Source organism: Acomys minous (assembly GCF_964271855.1).
Source record: "Acomys minous genome assembly, chromosome: 8".
Taxonomy (NCBI): Eukaryota; Metazoa; Chordata; class Mammalia; order Rodentia; family Muridae; genus Acomys; species Acomys minous.
Window position 1 is genome coordinate 102,571,923 of NC_140489.1, and position 16,414 is coordinate 102,588,336.

Here is a 16,414-nt window from a genome sequence, read left to right on the forward strand (position 1 = left end):
AAGGTGCAGGGTGACTAGCAAATAATCAACCCCCAGAAGTGTGTCTTCTACCACTTAACTACACAGCTGCTTTTCCCCAGGGTCCCCTCAGACAGTTTAGTAGAGGGCCTCTGGGTGCAAGGAGGCCAAAGCCAGGGACATGTTGAAGGTTTGTGCATAGATTTTGCATACGAGCATCAGTTCTTAAAACTATCTAGGCCTCAGGCCTCCATGAGGGCTTCCTAAAATGTCCACCTGAGCATTCTGCTGGAAAGCTCAAACTCAGCAAGTCGCAGACACAGCTCAGAATTCTCAATTAGCTTTTGTCTCCATCCTCAAGCAAATATTGTTAGCTACCGAAGAACTTTAGAGAGGCCAGAGCAACCAGAGGGAGAGGAGACCTTGGAGCAGACAGTCACCACCCAGTGCAACAAAAACCAGTCACAGAAAACTACAACAAAGTTAAAATGGCATTGCACTCATGAAACAAAGGCTATTTGCTGAGTCTATTGGCTTTAGTCCCTATCCTAACTCTGAAGTTCTAACAAAGGAGGCTAGAAGCTGGCCAGGTACATTCCCAGACTCCCTTCTAGATGTTTCTGGATAGTTCTGCCAATGGGAGATGCCTGTGGGGCCTGGAAAGTAGGAACAAAGTAGGCATTTTCCTTTCCTATTTTAGTAGTGCTTTTGGAGGAGTAGACAGCAGCAGCGGCGGCAGCAGCATCAACAGCCGCCACCAAGCGTGTGCCCTGCTCAGTGTGAGGTGGTAATTTTGGCAGCAGCCACACAGCTCAGCACACTGGCAGTGGGGACCATGATTCCTACAGAGTCACAGTGAGGGTGGGTTTGGGACACCAGCAGCTTCCTGATCTCCCCTTTGTCTCCTCCATCAGTACCACTTTGATTTAAATAGCTATGGTTTTTATGCTGTTTTATTGACTGAGTGCTGACTGACCTTATATATATAAAAAAGAAACAATCAAAAAAAAAAAAAGAAAGAAAGAAAGAAAGAAAAAGATCTTGGATATTAAAAGTGTGAAAGCAGAAGTAAATCCAATGGAAAGCTTAGGAAAGAATGAGATCACCTGGCAGAGAAAGGCAGGAGTCAGACAGGTGGGTGGCACTCCTGTAATTCTGGGACCTGGAAGGCAGAAATATCCCAAGTTCAAGAACAATCTGGTTACACGTCGGGACCCTGACTCAAACAGCAAGCTAAGGAATGAGGAGTGGGGTAATAGAGCTAACTTTACACTGACCTGCTACCTGACAGAAGCACCTCAAGGGCGGAGGGGCGCGTGTGGGTTCTCAGGGGACAACCACCCCCACGAGAGGAAGGCACACGGACAGGAGCGGCTCATGACTGTGGTACAGTTACCAACCAGGAAGCAAGGCCAGACTACAGCCCACAAGGCCTGCTGCTACTTCCTCAACCATGCCACCCAGGCATCTACACAAACATCCGTACCCCAACACACGTGCAGTGGGGGCACATCTCAGACCAAATCATAACAAAGGTAAAATACAAAAGCTCAAGGGCATTGGGCTGGGGGAATGCCTCAGTTGGTAAGCAGTGCGCCTTGCAGCCATAAGGACCTGAGTTTCATCTCTGGGATCCACATAAAAAGCCAGGGATGGCAGCACACAGTTATAGCTGCACACTGGGAAGATGGAGACAGGTAGACCCCTGGGGCTTGCAGCTGGCACCAGAGGAATATCAGGGAATTTCTGGCTTCCACATGCACACATGCAAATAAGACATGTAGCCAGGTGTGGTGGCGCATGCCTTTAATCCCAGCACTCGGGAGGCAGAGGCAGGTGGATTGCTGTAAGTTTGAGGCCAGCCTGGTCTACAAAAGCCCAGGATAGCCAGGACTGTTATACAGAGAAAGCCTGCCTTGAAAAACCAAAAACCAACACAAAACAAAAGAAAGCTCACATAAACTCTTAATAAACTACAACATTATATACGGCTAGCTACCAGGACATACTAAACACTGCAGTGCTGAGAACACTCATCCTGCTCAGCACTTGAGAAAACAATATTCAAACTACCACAGAGGAGCTTTATTTGAACGTCTGCATGTATCTTATCAGTTGGCAAACTTTTGCAAAGGTTAAAGGTCACTGACTGGCAAGACCTGGAACTTTGCTGTGGTCTGAGTTCAGCCAGCTGATGCGTGTTCATCAGTAGTCTGTGCTCACCGCTGTCCCCACCCCAGCATCTTAAGTATGAAGGTGGGGTGCCCCATTTTTCTGGAAACCTCTTAACATCGATTTTATTGACAACAAAAGGGCAAGTTTTGGGGTGTTCGTTTCATCAGTGGCGATGCTCCATTACTCATTCCTCTTCTTTACACTGTAACTGTTTCAAATGGTGTAAAATCATGAGCTTAATATTTACTTAAAAAGCTTATAACATCGATAGCTACAACAGTAACTTATTTCAGTTTTTTCATTAAGGAATTATTTTTTATTCTTTATCCCCAAATAAGCTAAAAATAACCTGTAAAAATACCAAAAACATATTTTAAAATATCAGACTGACATGACACACTTTATATTATTTACAGCTAAGAACAAATGTTCAGTTCTATGAGAAGCTTTTGGAATGCTTTCGATAGGAACCAGAAAGACTGTGTATTTCAGGCTGTGGATGTAGCTCAACATTACAGTCCATACTCGGCATGCGCAAAACTTTGGATTCAAGCCCCAGCATAGAGGCGAAGGAAGAACAGACTCTGTATCCAACTCTACTTAAGTTTCGAAAAGTTGTGTGCTTTCCAATAGGCACCAATGATGACACAGAAGGATCTGGAAGGCAGACATTTGTATGACAGGACATCCAAGGCTTTCTATATAGCAGATTCAAGGGTTTTACCCAGATTTTTCTCCCTTATATTTTAAATAAAAGTACAAATACATTTTGTACAAGTACAAAATATGGTAAAAGCCGCACCTAGTACAGAAAGACTGAAATAACAATATCCCCTCATACAAGGCAGAGCTCATGTGTCTGAAACCCTCAAACAGCAGTTCACAAATCAAAGTTGACCTTTGGTCTGCAAATGTGCGAATGGTCTCTTCTTCCTGTCAGAGAGGAAAGCCACACAGCCTTGTCTTCTAGAAAGTTTAAAGGTTAATGTGTACATGCTGCTCAAAACCAGCCAAAACCAGGCAGCTCCTCAGACACCACTGGACTAGCTGAGCCTCCAGAAGGTCCCAGGTATCGTCTCTGAAATTTAGGAACTGCATTTACTAACAAGGTATTTAAAAACAAAAATCAAAACAAAACCAAACCTTTTTTTTTCTTTTTCTTTTTCTTTTTTTTTAATTAGGAGATCTAAAGCTAGGCATAGTGGTGCATGCCTTTAATCCCAGCACTTGGGAGGCAGAGACAGGTGGATGGCTGTGAGCTTGAGGCCAGCCTGCTCTATATAGTTCCAGGACAGCAAAAATTACATAGTGAGACCCTTTCTTAAAACAAAACAGAGCAAAACAATGGCAAAATTAAAAGAAAAAAAAGGAGGGGGGAATCGGTTCCTTGTAAAATGGCAAGACTTACTGTCAGAAATATAGAGCATAACTCATATCTCCACTTTTTTTTTTTTTTTGGTTTTTCGAGACAGAGTTTCTCTGTGTAGCCTTGGCTGACCTAGACTCGATTTTGTAGTCCAGGTTGGCCTCGAACTCACAGCGATCCACCTGCCTCTGCCTCCCAAGTGCTGGGATTAAAGGCGTGCGCCACCACGCCCGGCTTATATCTCCACTTTTAAAGAAGGATGTCACTATGTAGCCCTGGCTGGCATCCCAGCTGGCACTCAAGAGAGACGCTTTTGTCATATACTGGTCTTGCGCTCCTTATCCTCCTGCTTGGGCTTCCCGAGAGCTGGGGCCACAAGCATGAGCCACCACGTTCAGCTTTTATTTAACACGTACAGAAAGACAGAGCACATGCCCCCCAAGCAGCTGGCAAAGGCCAGACCTTTTCTAGGGAACAGAGGTGAGATAGCAAGGAACGACGGATGGGTGACACCCCACTTCAGAGCTATCTTTCCTCCCAGCAACAAGCAGCACCCTCTGAGGAGAAGGAAAGACTTACGGACACCGCCGGCTCAGCCCAGTCCTCCCTCGATGCCTCGGATCCTTCTGGTCAGCTGTATATCCTTGGGGAAAAGAGTGACTCGGCCAGCATGTAAGGAGAGGAGATAGGCGTCCTCAAAGAGGTGAACTAGAAACGCTTCTGCTGCCTAGGGCAGAAAGAGAAGGCTGCCGTGGGTGAAGGGCCTGACTGCCTTTTCTTGGAGACATATTGACTCAAAAGACCAAATAAAGAATGGGGTGAACCCAGTGGCCACCCCTCAGACCCTCTCCAGCCCTGCATGTGTTACATGCTGCTGCTCTCTTTAGAAGGCCAGAAACAGCCTGTGGTACTCGGTGAGCAGTCCTGTGGAATTCTGGGACACTCTTCCTCCTCTCTGCCTTCACCCACACCTGCCCCTTCTTACCTCTTGAAGAGCCAACAAGGCCTGGGCTTGCCAAAATAAATCCACACCACGACTGAATTTCCCATAGATTTCTCTTACCTGTGGAGGGGTGGCATGGGGATGAGTAGAAAGTAACAGAAAAGGGTGGAAGATTCTGAGCAGCTAATGTGCCCTCACTTCTGCCGCCATGTTTTGGCCCTTGATCTTAGGGCCTGGCTCAGGGTAAGTGCCGACTCCCGGGAGCTCAGGACCTGGCGTAGCTCATGGGTGGTGAGGAGAAAAGGCAGTCTCACGGTAGGGAGAAAACCAGACAAACCAGTAACATAAAACCAGGACGTACAGTGCCCCAAAGGGTTAGAGATGCCCTTCCACCACATTGGAGAAGCAGAAGGGTCCCTCATACTCGGGAGACTTAAAGGAAAGGTGGCCCAGGGCAAAGTAAAGGTGCTCAGAACTCACAACGAGGCTGAAAGGCTTCTTCCTCAGCAAGAGGTCTGTGCTCTTCTGCAGTTTCTGTATCTCCTTAAGCCACAGATATCTCCGCCTCCTGCGCAGACCGGCAGAGCCTGAGGGAAAGAGGTCATGAAGCAAAGTGCAGTGGGAGTAAGTGGTACGCTGCAGCACAGCCGAGGCAGCACAGCCGAGGCAAGCCTTCATACCAACAGACTTCAACACAGCGGCTCCACTGAGAAGGCCGGACTTCTCTCCTTCCCAGCTGCTGGGTCAGCATCTGCAGATGGGTGCTTAAGAAATGCTTGCTAGGGGCGGTGGTGGGGCACCCCTTTAATCCCAGCACTTGGGAGGCAGAGGCAGGCGGATCGCTGTGAGTTTGAGGCCAGCCTGGTCTACAAAGTTAGTCCAGGACAGCCAAGGCTACACAGAGAAACCCTGTCTTGAAAAACCAAAAAAGAAAAAAGAAAGAAAAAAAAGAAAGAAAGAAAGAAATGCTTGCTAATGAATTTGGCTTGCGCCTTGGGCTTGTGTGTTAACTTCCATAAAGCCTTTCTCAAACCGCAGTCCCTTCCCAATAGATCCTTCCTGTCCGGCCCCACAGGGCTCATGCATTCTCTCATATCCTTCCCACTGGATTGAAAGCTAATTATTTCATTTTTTAGATCCCCTCCTTTTTAAAAATTTTTATTATGTATATAGTGTTTTGCCTGCATGTACACCTGCCTGCCAGAAGAGGGCACCAGATCTCATTATAAATGGCTGTGAACCACCATGTGGTTGCTGGGAATTAAACTCAGGACCTTTGGAAGAGCAGCCAGTGCCCTTAAGCTCTGAACCATCTCTCCAGGCCTTCTTCTTCTTCTTCTTCTTTTTTTTAAGTTTTTCGAGACAGAGTTTCTCTGTGTAGCCTTTGCTGTCCTGGACTCACTTTGTAGACCAGGCTGGCCTTGAACTCAGAGATCCGTCTGCCTCTGTTTCTTGAGTGCTGGGATTAAAGGTGTGTGCCACCACGCCCAGCACTCTTCTTTCTTCTTAATAGATGAAAGAATTTAGATATTATCTAGTACAAATTCCTTGCCTTGATTATTCTGGAATCCTGGGAAGTAAAGATAGTTGACCAGTGCTCATTAGAAGCTAAATTGGGATCTTGGAAGTGGCATCATTCAATGCCAGGAATGTGGGCTGTGAAGAAGCCACAGCTTTTGGTAAAAATCAAATTCTCATTAGAAAATAAAAATACAAAAACAAAAAAACAAAACAAACAAACAAAAAACCCAACAACAAGAACAAAAAACAACCCTTCTGTTCCAGAGCTGTGGCTCTGTGATAAAGTGCTTGGTTAGCACACATGAAGCCATGGGTTCAATCCCCCACAACACAAAGAAAATAATACTTCTAACTCTAATGATGAAGAAGAGACTGGTATTAGGCTACTTAAAGTGAAAATACATGAAAGTGTGGAGTTGGCCCAGTGGTCACTGTGTGCCATTCTTACACAGGATCCAAATTTGGTCCCCAGCACCCCTGTCAGGTGGCTCACACTGCCTGTAACTGTAGGTCCAGGGGGAACTCAAGGTCTCCTTGAGCACCTATATTAATGTACCAATGATTAGGAATAAAGACAGGGGCTGGAGAGATGGCTTGTTGGTTAAGAGCATTTGTTCTTGCAGAGATACCCAGCATCCATATGGTGGCTTACAACCATCTAACTCCAATTCCAGGGAATCCAACACTCTGACACCTGTATCAGACCTCTGTGGGTATGCATACATATGTACATGTGTTCACACACACACACACACACACACACACACACACACACACACAGGCAAAACACTCAACATAAAAGTAATAAAAACCACAACAATCTTTGTGGGTGGTAGGTGTTTTGCCTGCATGTATGTCTGTGCCCCATGTGCCTGGTACCTGCAGAAGCCAGAAGAGGGAGTCAGATCTTCTGGCACTGTAGTTATAGGTGGTTGTTAGCCACTATGTGGGTGTTGGGAATCAAACCCTAGTCCTCTGAAAGAGCAGCCAGTGCTCTTAACTACTAAGCTAATCTCTAGGCCCCTAAATAAAAATAAATCTTAAAAATAAAATTAAATAATAGTATAATTGTCAGTAAATGTAAACAGTGACTGATTAAAATGAATATGCCTGATTACTTGAACAGCTTGGCTAAGACCATTAGCAAAACAAAAGCACACACATGGGCAGTGGCTGGAGGAGGTTATTCAAGGTCCAGCCAAGAAAGATTCTATCCCAAGCAGTGAGGATTGCTATAAGGGCAATGGGAGAGGGAAGGCAACGCAGAGATAGCCTGTGCCAGGCAGGTGGCAGTGGAAACTTAATCACAGGTGAGGTTAGAATAGTGGACCAAAGACACAGAGTAGTCCTGGGGACTGAGGATGCTGAAGACAAAGAGGGAGGAGCCTGTTATGCTTTGGTCCTGTTGCTGTGATAAACATCATGGCCAAAACCAACTTGGGGAGGAATGGGCTTATTTGGTTTACACATTACAGTGCACCATCAAGAGAAGCCAGGGCAGGAGCTCAGGGCAGGAGCTCAAGGCAGGAGTCCGGAGGCGGGAACCATAGAGGAGCGCTGCTTACTGACCTGCTCTCCACCTGCCAAGGGTGCGAGGGTGAGGGAGACGGCGGCACCGCCCACAGTGGACTGGGCCCTCCTACACAGATGAGCAATTAAGAAAACACTTCTTGGTTAGTGCAATAGTTTGAGCAGACCCCCTGGGCCCTGATCCATCCATCCATCATGATGTTCTTCTTGTAGGTTTCTAGGTCTCTCTAAGTCCTTCTATTTCCCCATCTCCTATATTTCTCTTACCTAGAGTCCCAGTAGGATGTCCTCACATCTATCCCAATCTCCTGGTAAGTGAAGACTTTCGTGGGACATGCCTTTTGGGCTAGTGCCCAATTATAAGTGAGTATATACCATGTGAGTCTTTCCGCTTCTGGGTTAACTCACTCAGTATGGACATCCTGCACAGTTATGTGGAGAGCGGGGACTGACTCTGACATGAACTCTGGTGCCCGGTATTTGACCACCTCCCTTTGGTGGGGAGGCCTGGTGGCTCTCAAAGAAAGAATAAGCAGGTTACCAAGAAGAGATCTGATAGCCTATGACCATATAGTGGGGGAGGCGGCCCCCCTCGGTCATAGACCTAGGGGAGGGGAATAAGGTGAAAGTGGGAGGGAGGGAGGAATGGGAGGATACAAGTGATGGAACGGCAATTGAGTTGTAATCTGAATAAATTAATAAAATTAAAAAAAATGCTTCTCAGAAACTGCCACAGGCTAGCCAATCTGAAGACGTTATTCCTTAGTTGCAGTTCCCTCTTCTTGGGTGACTGGACTGCATATCGGGGCTGAGAGCTGAAGCTAACTATGATGGACCACAGCTAGGAGATAAGCTACCAATAGCTGCTTTCTCCCCACTGCCTGCCGGATCCGGGCTCTGGAGTCTGTCCTAAAACAGGCACAACAGTCACAGAAAAAGACAATGCAACTAGAGACCACCAAAGAACGTGACTAACACCAGGAAAGAAAGGAACCAAACTCAAGAACCAAAATAAACCATACGGAAGCAGTCTGTAGAGGAGAGAGCGGGTGTGCTGCTGCATGCCTGCTATCTATCCCTTGAGAGGCAGAGGTAGGAGGCTAGCCTGGGCTACATAGTGAGGCTTTATTCTCTCTCTCTCTCTCTCAAAAAAAAAAAAGAAAGAAAAAAAAAGAAAAAGAAAAAGATTTTGAGGAAATATAGTAAGAGGAGGAAGAGTGCTGTAAGATTCATGATTCAAGAACAAGTGTTTATGAAACGGAAGTCATCAGATAACACGGTAAAGAGCTGGAACCAAACTCACTGAAACTGGGTCTCCAAACGTCAGCATAGGAGGTTGGGAGCCAGAGAACTTCAGGCAGGACTAACACACTAAAGATCTTTCCAGCCAGGCCCTCACTCACCTACAAACCCAGCACCTGGGAGGCAGAGACAGGCGTGTCTTGAGCTCGAGGTGAGCCTGGGATACATGGAAGGCGCTGCCACACCGAAAATTGTCTTATTTTAGTCTATGTGTATAGGTGTTTTGCCTACATGTATGTCTGTGCAGTGCCTGCAGCAGAGGGCAGAAAGATCCGCTGGAGCTGGAGTTACAGATGGCTGTGAGCTGCTACGTGGGTCCTGGGAGTTGAATTCGGGTCCTCTGGAAGAGCAACCAGTGCACTCAGCCTCTGAGCCAGCTCTCCAGTCCCATCTTCCTCAAATTGTTTTTTATTTGAAAAGTAACATACTGTTGTTGCTGTGTAAGACAAGAACTGAAAGTTGAGGAGTAGCTGCTGAGGAGGTTCCTACTATGTGTGTCAGGGAGGGGAGGAAGGCAGAAGAAAAGCCAGTGGCTTGAACTAGGCTGAGGGAGACCAGGTATGCAAAGGCAGAATTGCTTGGACTTGCATTTGGTTGTGTGTGGGGTTAAGAGAAAAGAACACCTGACAGGTTGAACAGTTGGGTAGTTGTACTATTTATTAAAATGGGGGAAGATAAGATGAAGAGGCTGGAAGGAGTAATAGTCATACACACACACATACACACACACACACATACACACACACATATACACACACACACACACACATATACACACACACACACACACATACACACACACACACACATATACACACACACACATATATATATTTTGGGGGGTCTGTGTGTGTGTGAGGGGACAGAGCCTCTGTATAGTCCAGGCTGTCTTTCAGCTTATTCTATTCTTGCCTTAGCCTCCCGAGCACTGGGATTCCAGGCAACCACCACCACGCTCAAATAGATATACAGATCTGAGTTGCCAATGTATTATTACTAGTGCTTAAAAGACGCAGGCATAGATGGGACCACGGGAAATGAGACAGATGGGAAAGTGCACACTGTCATGTTATAGGGGCCACGATATCAAAGGTGCTGGTGGCCCTGATGGTTGCTCACGTAGACCAGAAGAAGGAGCAGTGACTGTGGGGACTAGGAGGGGACTGGGCTGAAAGCAGGGTGGCTGAGACGTGAGGAAACGGGCACGCTGGGTGGGGCCTTACCAAGCGTGGTGGCACCCGCCTGTAATCCCGGGAGGCTGAAGCAGGTGAGTGTGAGATCAAGGACATGCTAGGCTACCCCAAGCCTTTCGACAGACTGTAGAAGTACCGAGAAGTGAGGAATACAGAGAAAGCGGTGGTGGTGTCCAAGAAACATCTGTAATTTTCCTAGAGCACAGTTCTAAGTTCAGGTAGCAAGGACAACACAGAGTCCTCTCAGTGTAAAAGGAGGATATGTCCAAGAGCCCACATAGAGGAAGGGCCGACTTGGGAAGGGACACCTAGGCAAGGCTAGCCAAGCAGTGTGTGAGCACATCTGAGGCAAAACTTTTCCCTAAGAGTAATGGAAGGCTGCTGCCACAATGGAAACCAACAGACATCACGCAGAATACGGCACGACAAACATGGCCACCTATTATTCCCTTAGGGCCTCTCTATACCTCAGTAAGAAATAGGATGCAATGGTGCACCCCTTTTAGCCTTTACTCCAAGCACTGGGGAGGCAGAAGCAGGCAGATCTCTGTGAGCTCGAGGCTAACCCTGTCTTGCTGCTCTTTCAGGCCAGCAAGCCAACGCTATACAGTGATACAAACTGAGATCCTGTCTATAAGCAAGCAAGCAAGCAAACAAACAAACAAATAAATGGTGGAGAGGCACAGGGGGTTGGGACTGTAGTTACATTGTAGAGCCCTTGCCTAGCAAGCACCGAGTCCTGGGTTTGGTCTCTAGAGCTGTAAATAAGATATTAAAAAGTTGGGACTGGAAAGCTGGCTCAGCTGTTGATGGAGCTTGCTGCCCTTCCAGGGGACCTGAGTTCTGTTCCCAGCACCCTTACAGTTCAGGTCACCACTGCCTGTAACTCCGGCTCCAGGGATTCGGACGCCATGTCCTCCGCAGCCAGGCGTCCCTTCTGCTGCCCCGCAGGGCGGGCGTAAGGCCATAGCCTCGGAGGTTCACGACAGACCCGCTTACCTACCTACGCGGGAGGTGGACCGCGAGGGTCGCGAGGGACCGGGCGCCGGGCTCGAGGGCCGCCTCGTCGGGGTCCGAGGCTGGCGGCGCGGGCTCGTGGCTGGCGGCGCGGGCGCGCGGTCCGGGCTGGAGGGCCGCCTCGTCGGGGTCCTCGGCTTGCGGCGCGGGCCCATGGCTGGCCGCGAGGGTCCGGGCTCCGCCGCCTCCGCTGAGCCTTGCGGGTCCTGTAGGAAAACAACGGACGCGAGAGCGAAGCGACCTTGAGCTTCAGGGACGCCGGAACTCCACCGCCACCAGTTCAAAAACCGCCCGCCCCTCTCCGCCCAGCCCACTGCATCTTTAAAATCCCTAACTCCGTGACTCTCAGTGGTTGGCTCTGGAACGCCGGCGAGGATCGACACCCGTAACTGCCAATGAAAATAAAGGTCTGGCCTCACAGTCAGCCAATGGGTACTTGGAGAAGTGAGGGAAGGCGGGGCTTTCCTACCCTTCTGCTTGTTGATCTTGGCTGAGACTCACTTTCTCAGATGGGAAAAGGACAGCTCAGTATTGATGCGGGTGGTGGGTTTGTCCTCAAACGTTTTATGCTTCTCTAGCAACGTTGGGGTAGCTTTAAAAATGTGGAAACAGCATGCCCAAGTATGTGACAACCCCACATAGCACCCGTGACCCTCCTGAGAGCAACCAGCAAATACGATTCTGAAAGCCGGGTTAACTGCATGAACTTTTCAGAAGATATTATAGTGGGGACAGCCAGGACGATGGGATCTGAGGACAAGGTCCAGGCAGGGCAGGCGCCAGCACTATTTTTGGACCGTGCTATCGGACATGATGACGGAATTGTCTGAGGAAAAAAAATCGGCTTTTCCTTTTCTCCTGGGAGTAATATGAATTCAGGTCATGTCTCCGTAATTAGAATAAAGAGAATTTCAATTTCGTCATTTTGCTTTTTTGAATTTTCTACCATGAACGTGTAGTCTCATCAGGAAAATACTTATATAATCAGTGGTTTCAAGAAGCCTTGTGCAACATTGGGGTGGGTGGTGTAAAATGGTGCAGCTGCTATGGAAATGTGTCATGGTTCAAATCTGAAACGGGCCTCCGAAAGCTTGGTGTTCCCAGGGCAGCAGTACTGGGGGCGTAGGGACTTTGGCGCTCTGAGGATTCCTTTAATCCCAGCACTTGGGAGGCAGAAGCAGGTTTGTCACAAGCTCAGGGCAGCCTAGTGAGTTCTAGGACAGTCAGGGTTATGTTGTGAGGGTTTTGTTTGTTTGCTTTTGTTTTGGTCTCAAACCAAGCAAGCAAGCAAGCAAGCAAACTAAGGATGACAGCTCAATTGGTAAAGCACTTGCTTCATACACAAGTTTCTGTGTTCAATCCCCGGTATGCTATTACAAACACAAAATTTAAACATAGAATTAACATAGGATCCTGGGGTCCATGTTATACATCCAAGAGAACAAGAAGCAGGAATTTCAACAGATATGTATGTTCATGCGCAGAGCAGTTTTACTAACAATAACCAAAGAGTGAAAAGCACCTGACTGTCCATCAGCAGATGAATAAAGGACCTGAATATACAACGGCGTTATTATTCACCTTCAAAGGGGAAAGAATCTCTGACATACGTTACATGGATGAACCTTGAGACTATTATGCTGACTGACATGAGCTAGTCACAAAAAGATCACTAGTCTATGATTCCACTGACAGGAGGAAGATACCAAGAGTGGCCGAATTCATTGAGATAGACATATAATAGTTGCTAGGAGCTGGGAGGATGGATAATGGAGCTGTTGTTTAACGGCAGTTTCTGATTGGGAAGTGAAAGCAATTCTAGGGACTGGTGGTGGTTGTATACTATGGTTTTATTTGGTTTTTTGAGACAGGGTTTCTCTGTGTAGTCCTGACTGCCCTAGGACTCACTTCGTAGACCAGGCTGGCCTCAAACTCACAGAGATCCACCTGCCTCTGCCTCTCTGAGTGCTGGGATTAAAGGCGTGAGCCACCACACCCGGCTCTATGTATGTTCTTAACCCATCAAAATCTTATATTTAATATAAAAAAGAGAGAGGAAAGAAAGGAAGGTTTTCATCAAGTCCTTTAATGTACAGTCAAACCACAGAAAGATGATGTCATCCCTCCACACCTCAGCTATCCAAGTCAACGTGGACTGAAGAAAGCTAGATCCTCAGCAACTTAATTAGACAGAGGCAATCTTCAATTATGAACTCTGCATTAGACAGGCAGTCCTTTATTAAACCAGAAGTAGAAAGCGAGACAGAGACAGAATCTAGGATTCATAAGAAGCTGGTAGGATGGACTGCCTATGCCACAGCGGTGGTGGGTGGATTATGGGAGAAGACAGAGTGGTGCTTATTAACTTACAGATTTTGGCTTTTGCACAAGTTGAACTACGGCTTTTTTTTTTTTTTAATAAACCGAATGAAAACAAAGTGGGCTGAAGAAGTCATGTGAACACTAGACGTCTCCGAGCTCTAGCTGAATGGAACAAGAGTAGTAAACTGTGGCTCGTAGAAACCCTCAGAACTCAACTAATAGGGAAGAAAGAAAGGGGAAGACATTAGTTGGCTGTGCCATCAAGACTGAGACAGACTCCGCCACCTCCACTGACCTCACACAGGCATGAGCAGGTGAGCTGGGATTTGAACCAGGCACCTAGCAATGGAGTCCACCTTCTGTCAGCACACCATCGCTTCTGGTGGTGCTTTCACTTTGTCTTTACTGCAGAGAGAAGTGGGTGCAAATGCACGTATCTGAAGTCCTGGCTGGTCTGGAGTCTGAGACAAGATCACTTAGGTCTAGGAGCTCTGACTTATACTGTGCTTGGCTGATTTGGTATCGACATGGTGGTGTGGGAGCTGGGGACCACCAGGTTGTTCATGCTGATCAGAAGAGATACACTCTGTGCAGCGGGAAGTTATGGGGGGAGAGGGAGGGAGAAGAGAGCAGCGTTAGTCTGCAACGATGGAGCAATGATGGAGTCCCCACCACACTTGGCTTTCTTCTTTTCTTTCTTTTTTCTTCTCCTCCTCCTCCTCCCCCTCTTCCCCGTCCTCCTCTTTCTGTATATCCTACATTACTCGAGAGGTCTGGCTGACCACGCTTTAACCCCACTCCTGCTCCGGACTGTCTCCTACTGGTTCCACAGTACCCTGGCCCCACATTTTCCCATATTTAAAAAAGTGTTCAATGTTCAAGCCGGGTGGTGGTGGTGGCACACATCTTTAATCCTAGCACTCAGGAGGCAGAGGCAGGTGGACCTCTGAGCTCGAGGCAAGCATGGTCTATAGAGTGGGTTCCAGGACAGTCAAGACTGTTAAACAGAGAAACACTGGCACAACTCCTTCCCAGCAAAAGAGTTCAAGAAAGGTAACCCAGAGGCTGGAGAGATGGCTCATTGGTTAAGAGCACTTCCAAAGGTCCTGAGTTCCATTCCCAGCAACCACATGGTGGCTCACAGCCATCTATAATGTGATCTGATGCCCTCTTCTGGCCTGTGGGTGTATATGCAGGCAGAGCACTGTGTACATAATAATAAATAAATTAATTAAAAAAAAAAAAGAAAGGTAACTCAAACTTCTAAGATTTCAGTCTCCTGCTAGTCTGGGGTTTTGGGGGGATATTGGCAGGTGGGCATGGTGGCAAATGCCTGTAGGCTGTTTCTTAACAATTAGATTTTATTAAACAATCCAACAATCCTATACAAGGAAAAAGGGTTAAAGGGAAACAAGATTAAACCTTCCGGTATCTGTTCCATGGGACAGATCCCCAGGTGTCTCTGGCCTGCACTCTGGTCTGGCTTGTAAGCTGGTCTCTCCTCAAATCCATGTGCGATCCTGCTCCAAAAGATGCAGCCTTCTCCTCTCTCTTCCGCCTGCATCTCCCTCGGGTGTGCAATGGCCGGTCTGGGTCAGGATCTCACACAATAGCCCAGCTGGAGTCTCCTGGTCCACTTCCTGAATTTCAGACCCAGGATGGCTCCATTCAGTCTATCCGTGGTGTTTCCAAGGGACAAAGCCCACCGAGATTGCTTTCACCTGGGACAATGCTTACAATCCTTCCCACACACGCCGACTTAGCACAAGTATGGCAGCCCACGGCAGGTGAGATTCTGTCTACTAACTCTGGGCTCTCCATCTGTGGCAGAATGGAATGGGCAAGGGACCAGGGCATCCAGCATTGCTTGCAGCAGGCTGTGATGTGGGAAAGTCCTTTCCATTCTGGGCATCTGTACCTTTCAGGATTTTTTTGAACTGTTATCATTATGTGTGTATGATATGGGTATATGTGTGCTCAGCATACATTGGAGGTCAGAGGACAAACTCAGGGGTCAGTTTGCTCCTCCCACTGAGGGTTTTGGGGACTGATCTCAGGCCATCAGGCCTGCGAGGCAACTGCCTTTAGCTGCTGGGCTCTAGAACCTTCATCGGAAGGAGTAACAACATTTGTGCATTTGACACTCAGTGTTCATTCTAGATGCTACTCTTAAGCCTTTTTCATTAAAAAAAGAAAAATCCAACATTGACAAATTTCCATCTCTTTTTAAAAAATAAAGTACAAAATAACATTGTAGGGCCCCAGTTTTTGTTTTTGCACAAGACAGCTGCCAGACTCTGCCACATTCTCCCTGTGACACAGTCCAGAGCAGCTTTAGGTCCCTGGGACTCAGGGCTAATGGAATGGAAGAGTTCCTTCCTGGACACATCGCTAGAATCTATTGCGATCAAATGTAAACTGAGGAACTTGCTCACCAAAGGCCCCTTCCCCTCACAACCTCTTTAAAGAAAAGCCGTTAGTGTTCTGTTTACTATTGAGCTGCCAGGACCTCATGGCTCCTGTGGCATTTCTTCTCCTCAGGGAGTGAGTACCTGCAGGGTCACAACAGTCTGCCAGGTATTCAGCCCAGCCATAGAAATCCACCCCAAAGACCTGCAGAGATCCACACAGTAGTGGGCCACAGGGTTGGAATCAGACACCCTGGGCTGGCTGGGATACTGGCTCTATGTGTCTATCACTGACCCTCTGTACCCACCTCTGCACATATCATAGAGGGAGTAGGAATTAAGCGTTTAACCCAAGGCTGGGGACGCCACATCACCCCATAGAGAAGATCCCTGTACGTCTGTCATCCTGGTGGGCACTATGGGTCTGCACTACTGGAGCGGGGCTGTGAGCCACAGCTGCTCTAGGTCGCACTGGCAATCACACAGCTGCCTAGATCAGGGCTCTCCTGGGTCTCTGGTCCAAGCTGACAGCTAGACACAGATCCCTCTTGCCAAACAAGTTACAACCCTGGCCTTCAGTCCTCTTACCTTAAAGTGGAAGCTCTGCTGGGCATGGTGGCACATTCTCGTCCTCTCAGTACTTGGGAGGCTGAGGCAGGAGGATGGGTTACACAGGAAG

The 16,414-nt window shown here is 47.7% G+C and overlaps 1 protein-coding gene across 5 annotated transcripts; it reads right to left on the reverse strand.

Annotated features, from left to right (window-relative positions):
* Positions 1 to 2,028: 2,028 nt before the first annotated feature.
* CENPA (centromere protein A) lies at positions 2,029 to 11,330 on the reverse strand. 5 transcript variants are annotated; one of them, XM_084793072.1, is made up of 5 exons: positions 10,992 to 11,330; positions 4,923 to 5,029; positions 4,485 to 4,562; positions 4,079 to 4,142; positions 2,029 to 2,341 (listed from the first exon to the last, which is right to left on the reverse strand). In XM_084793072.1, exons 1-4 carry the CDS (start codon positions 11,158 to 11,160, stop codon positions 4,092 to 4,094), a joined length of 405 nt encoding a protein of 134 aa, XP_084649198.1. In that variant the 5' UTR covers positions 11,161 to 11,330; the 3' UTR covers positions 2,029 to 2,341; positions 4,079 to 4,091. The 5 variants fall into 5 exon arrangements, with proteins under 5 accessions (XP_084649198.1, XP_084649197.1, XP_084649196.1 ...); XM_084793071.1 differs by having other exon boundaries at positions 2,029 to 3,211; positions 10,992 to 11,328; XM_084793070.1 differs by having other exon boundaries at positions 4,079 to 4,226; positions 10,992 to 11,326.
* Between the last annotated feature and the right edge of the window lie 5,084 nt (positions 11,331 to 16,414).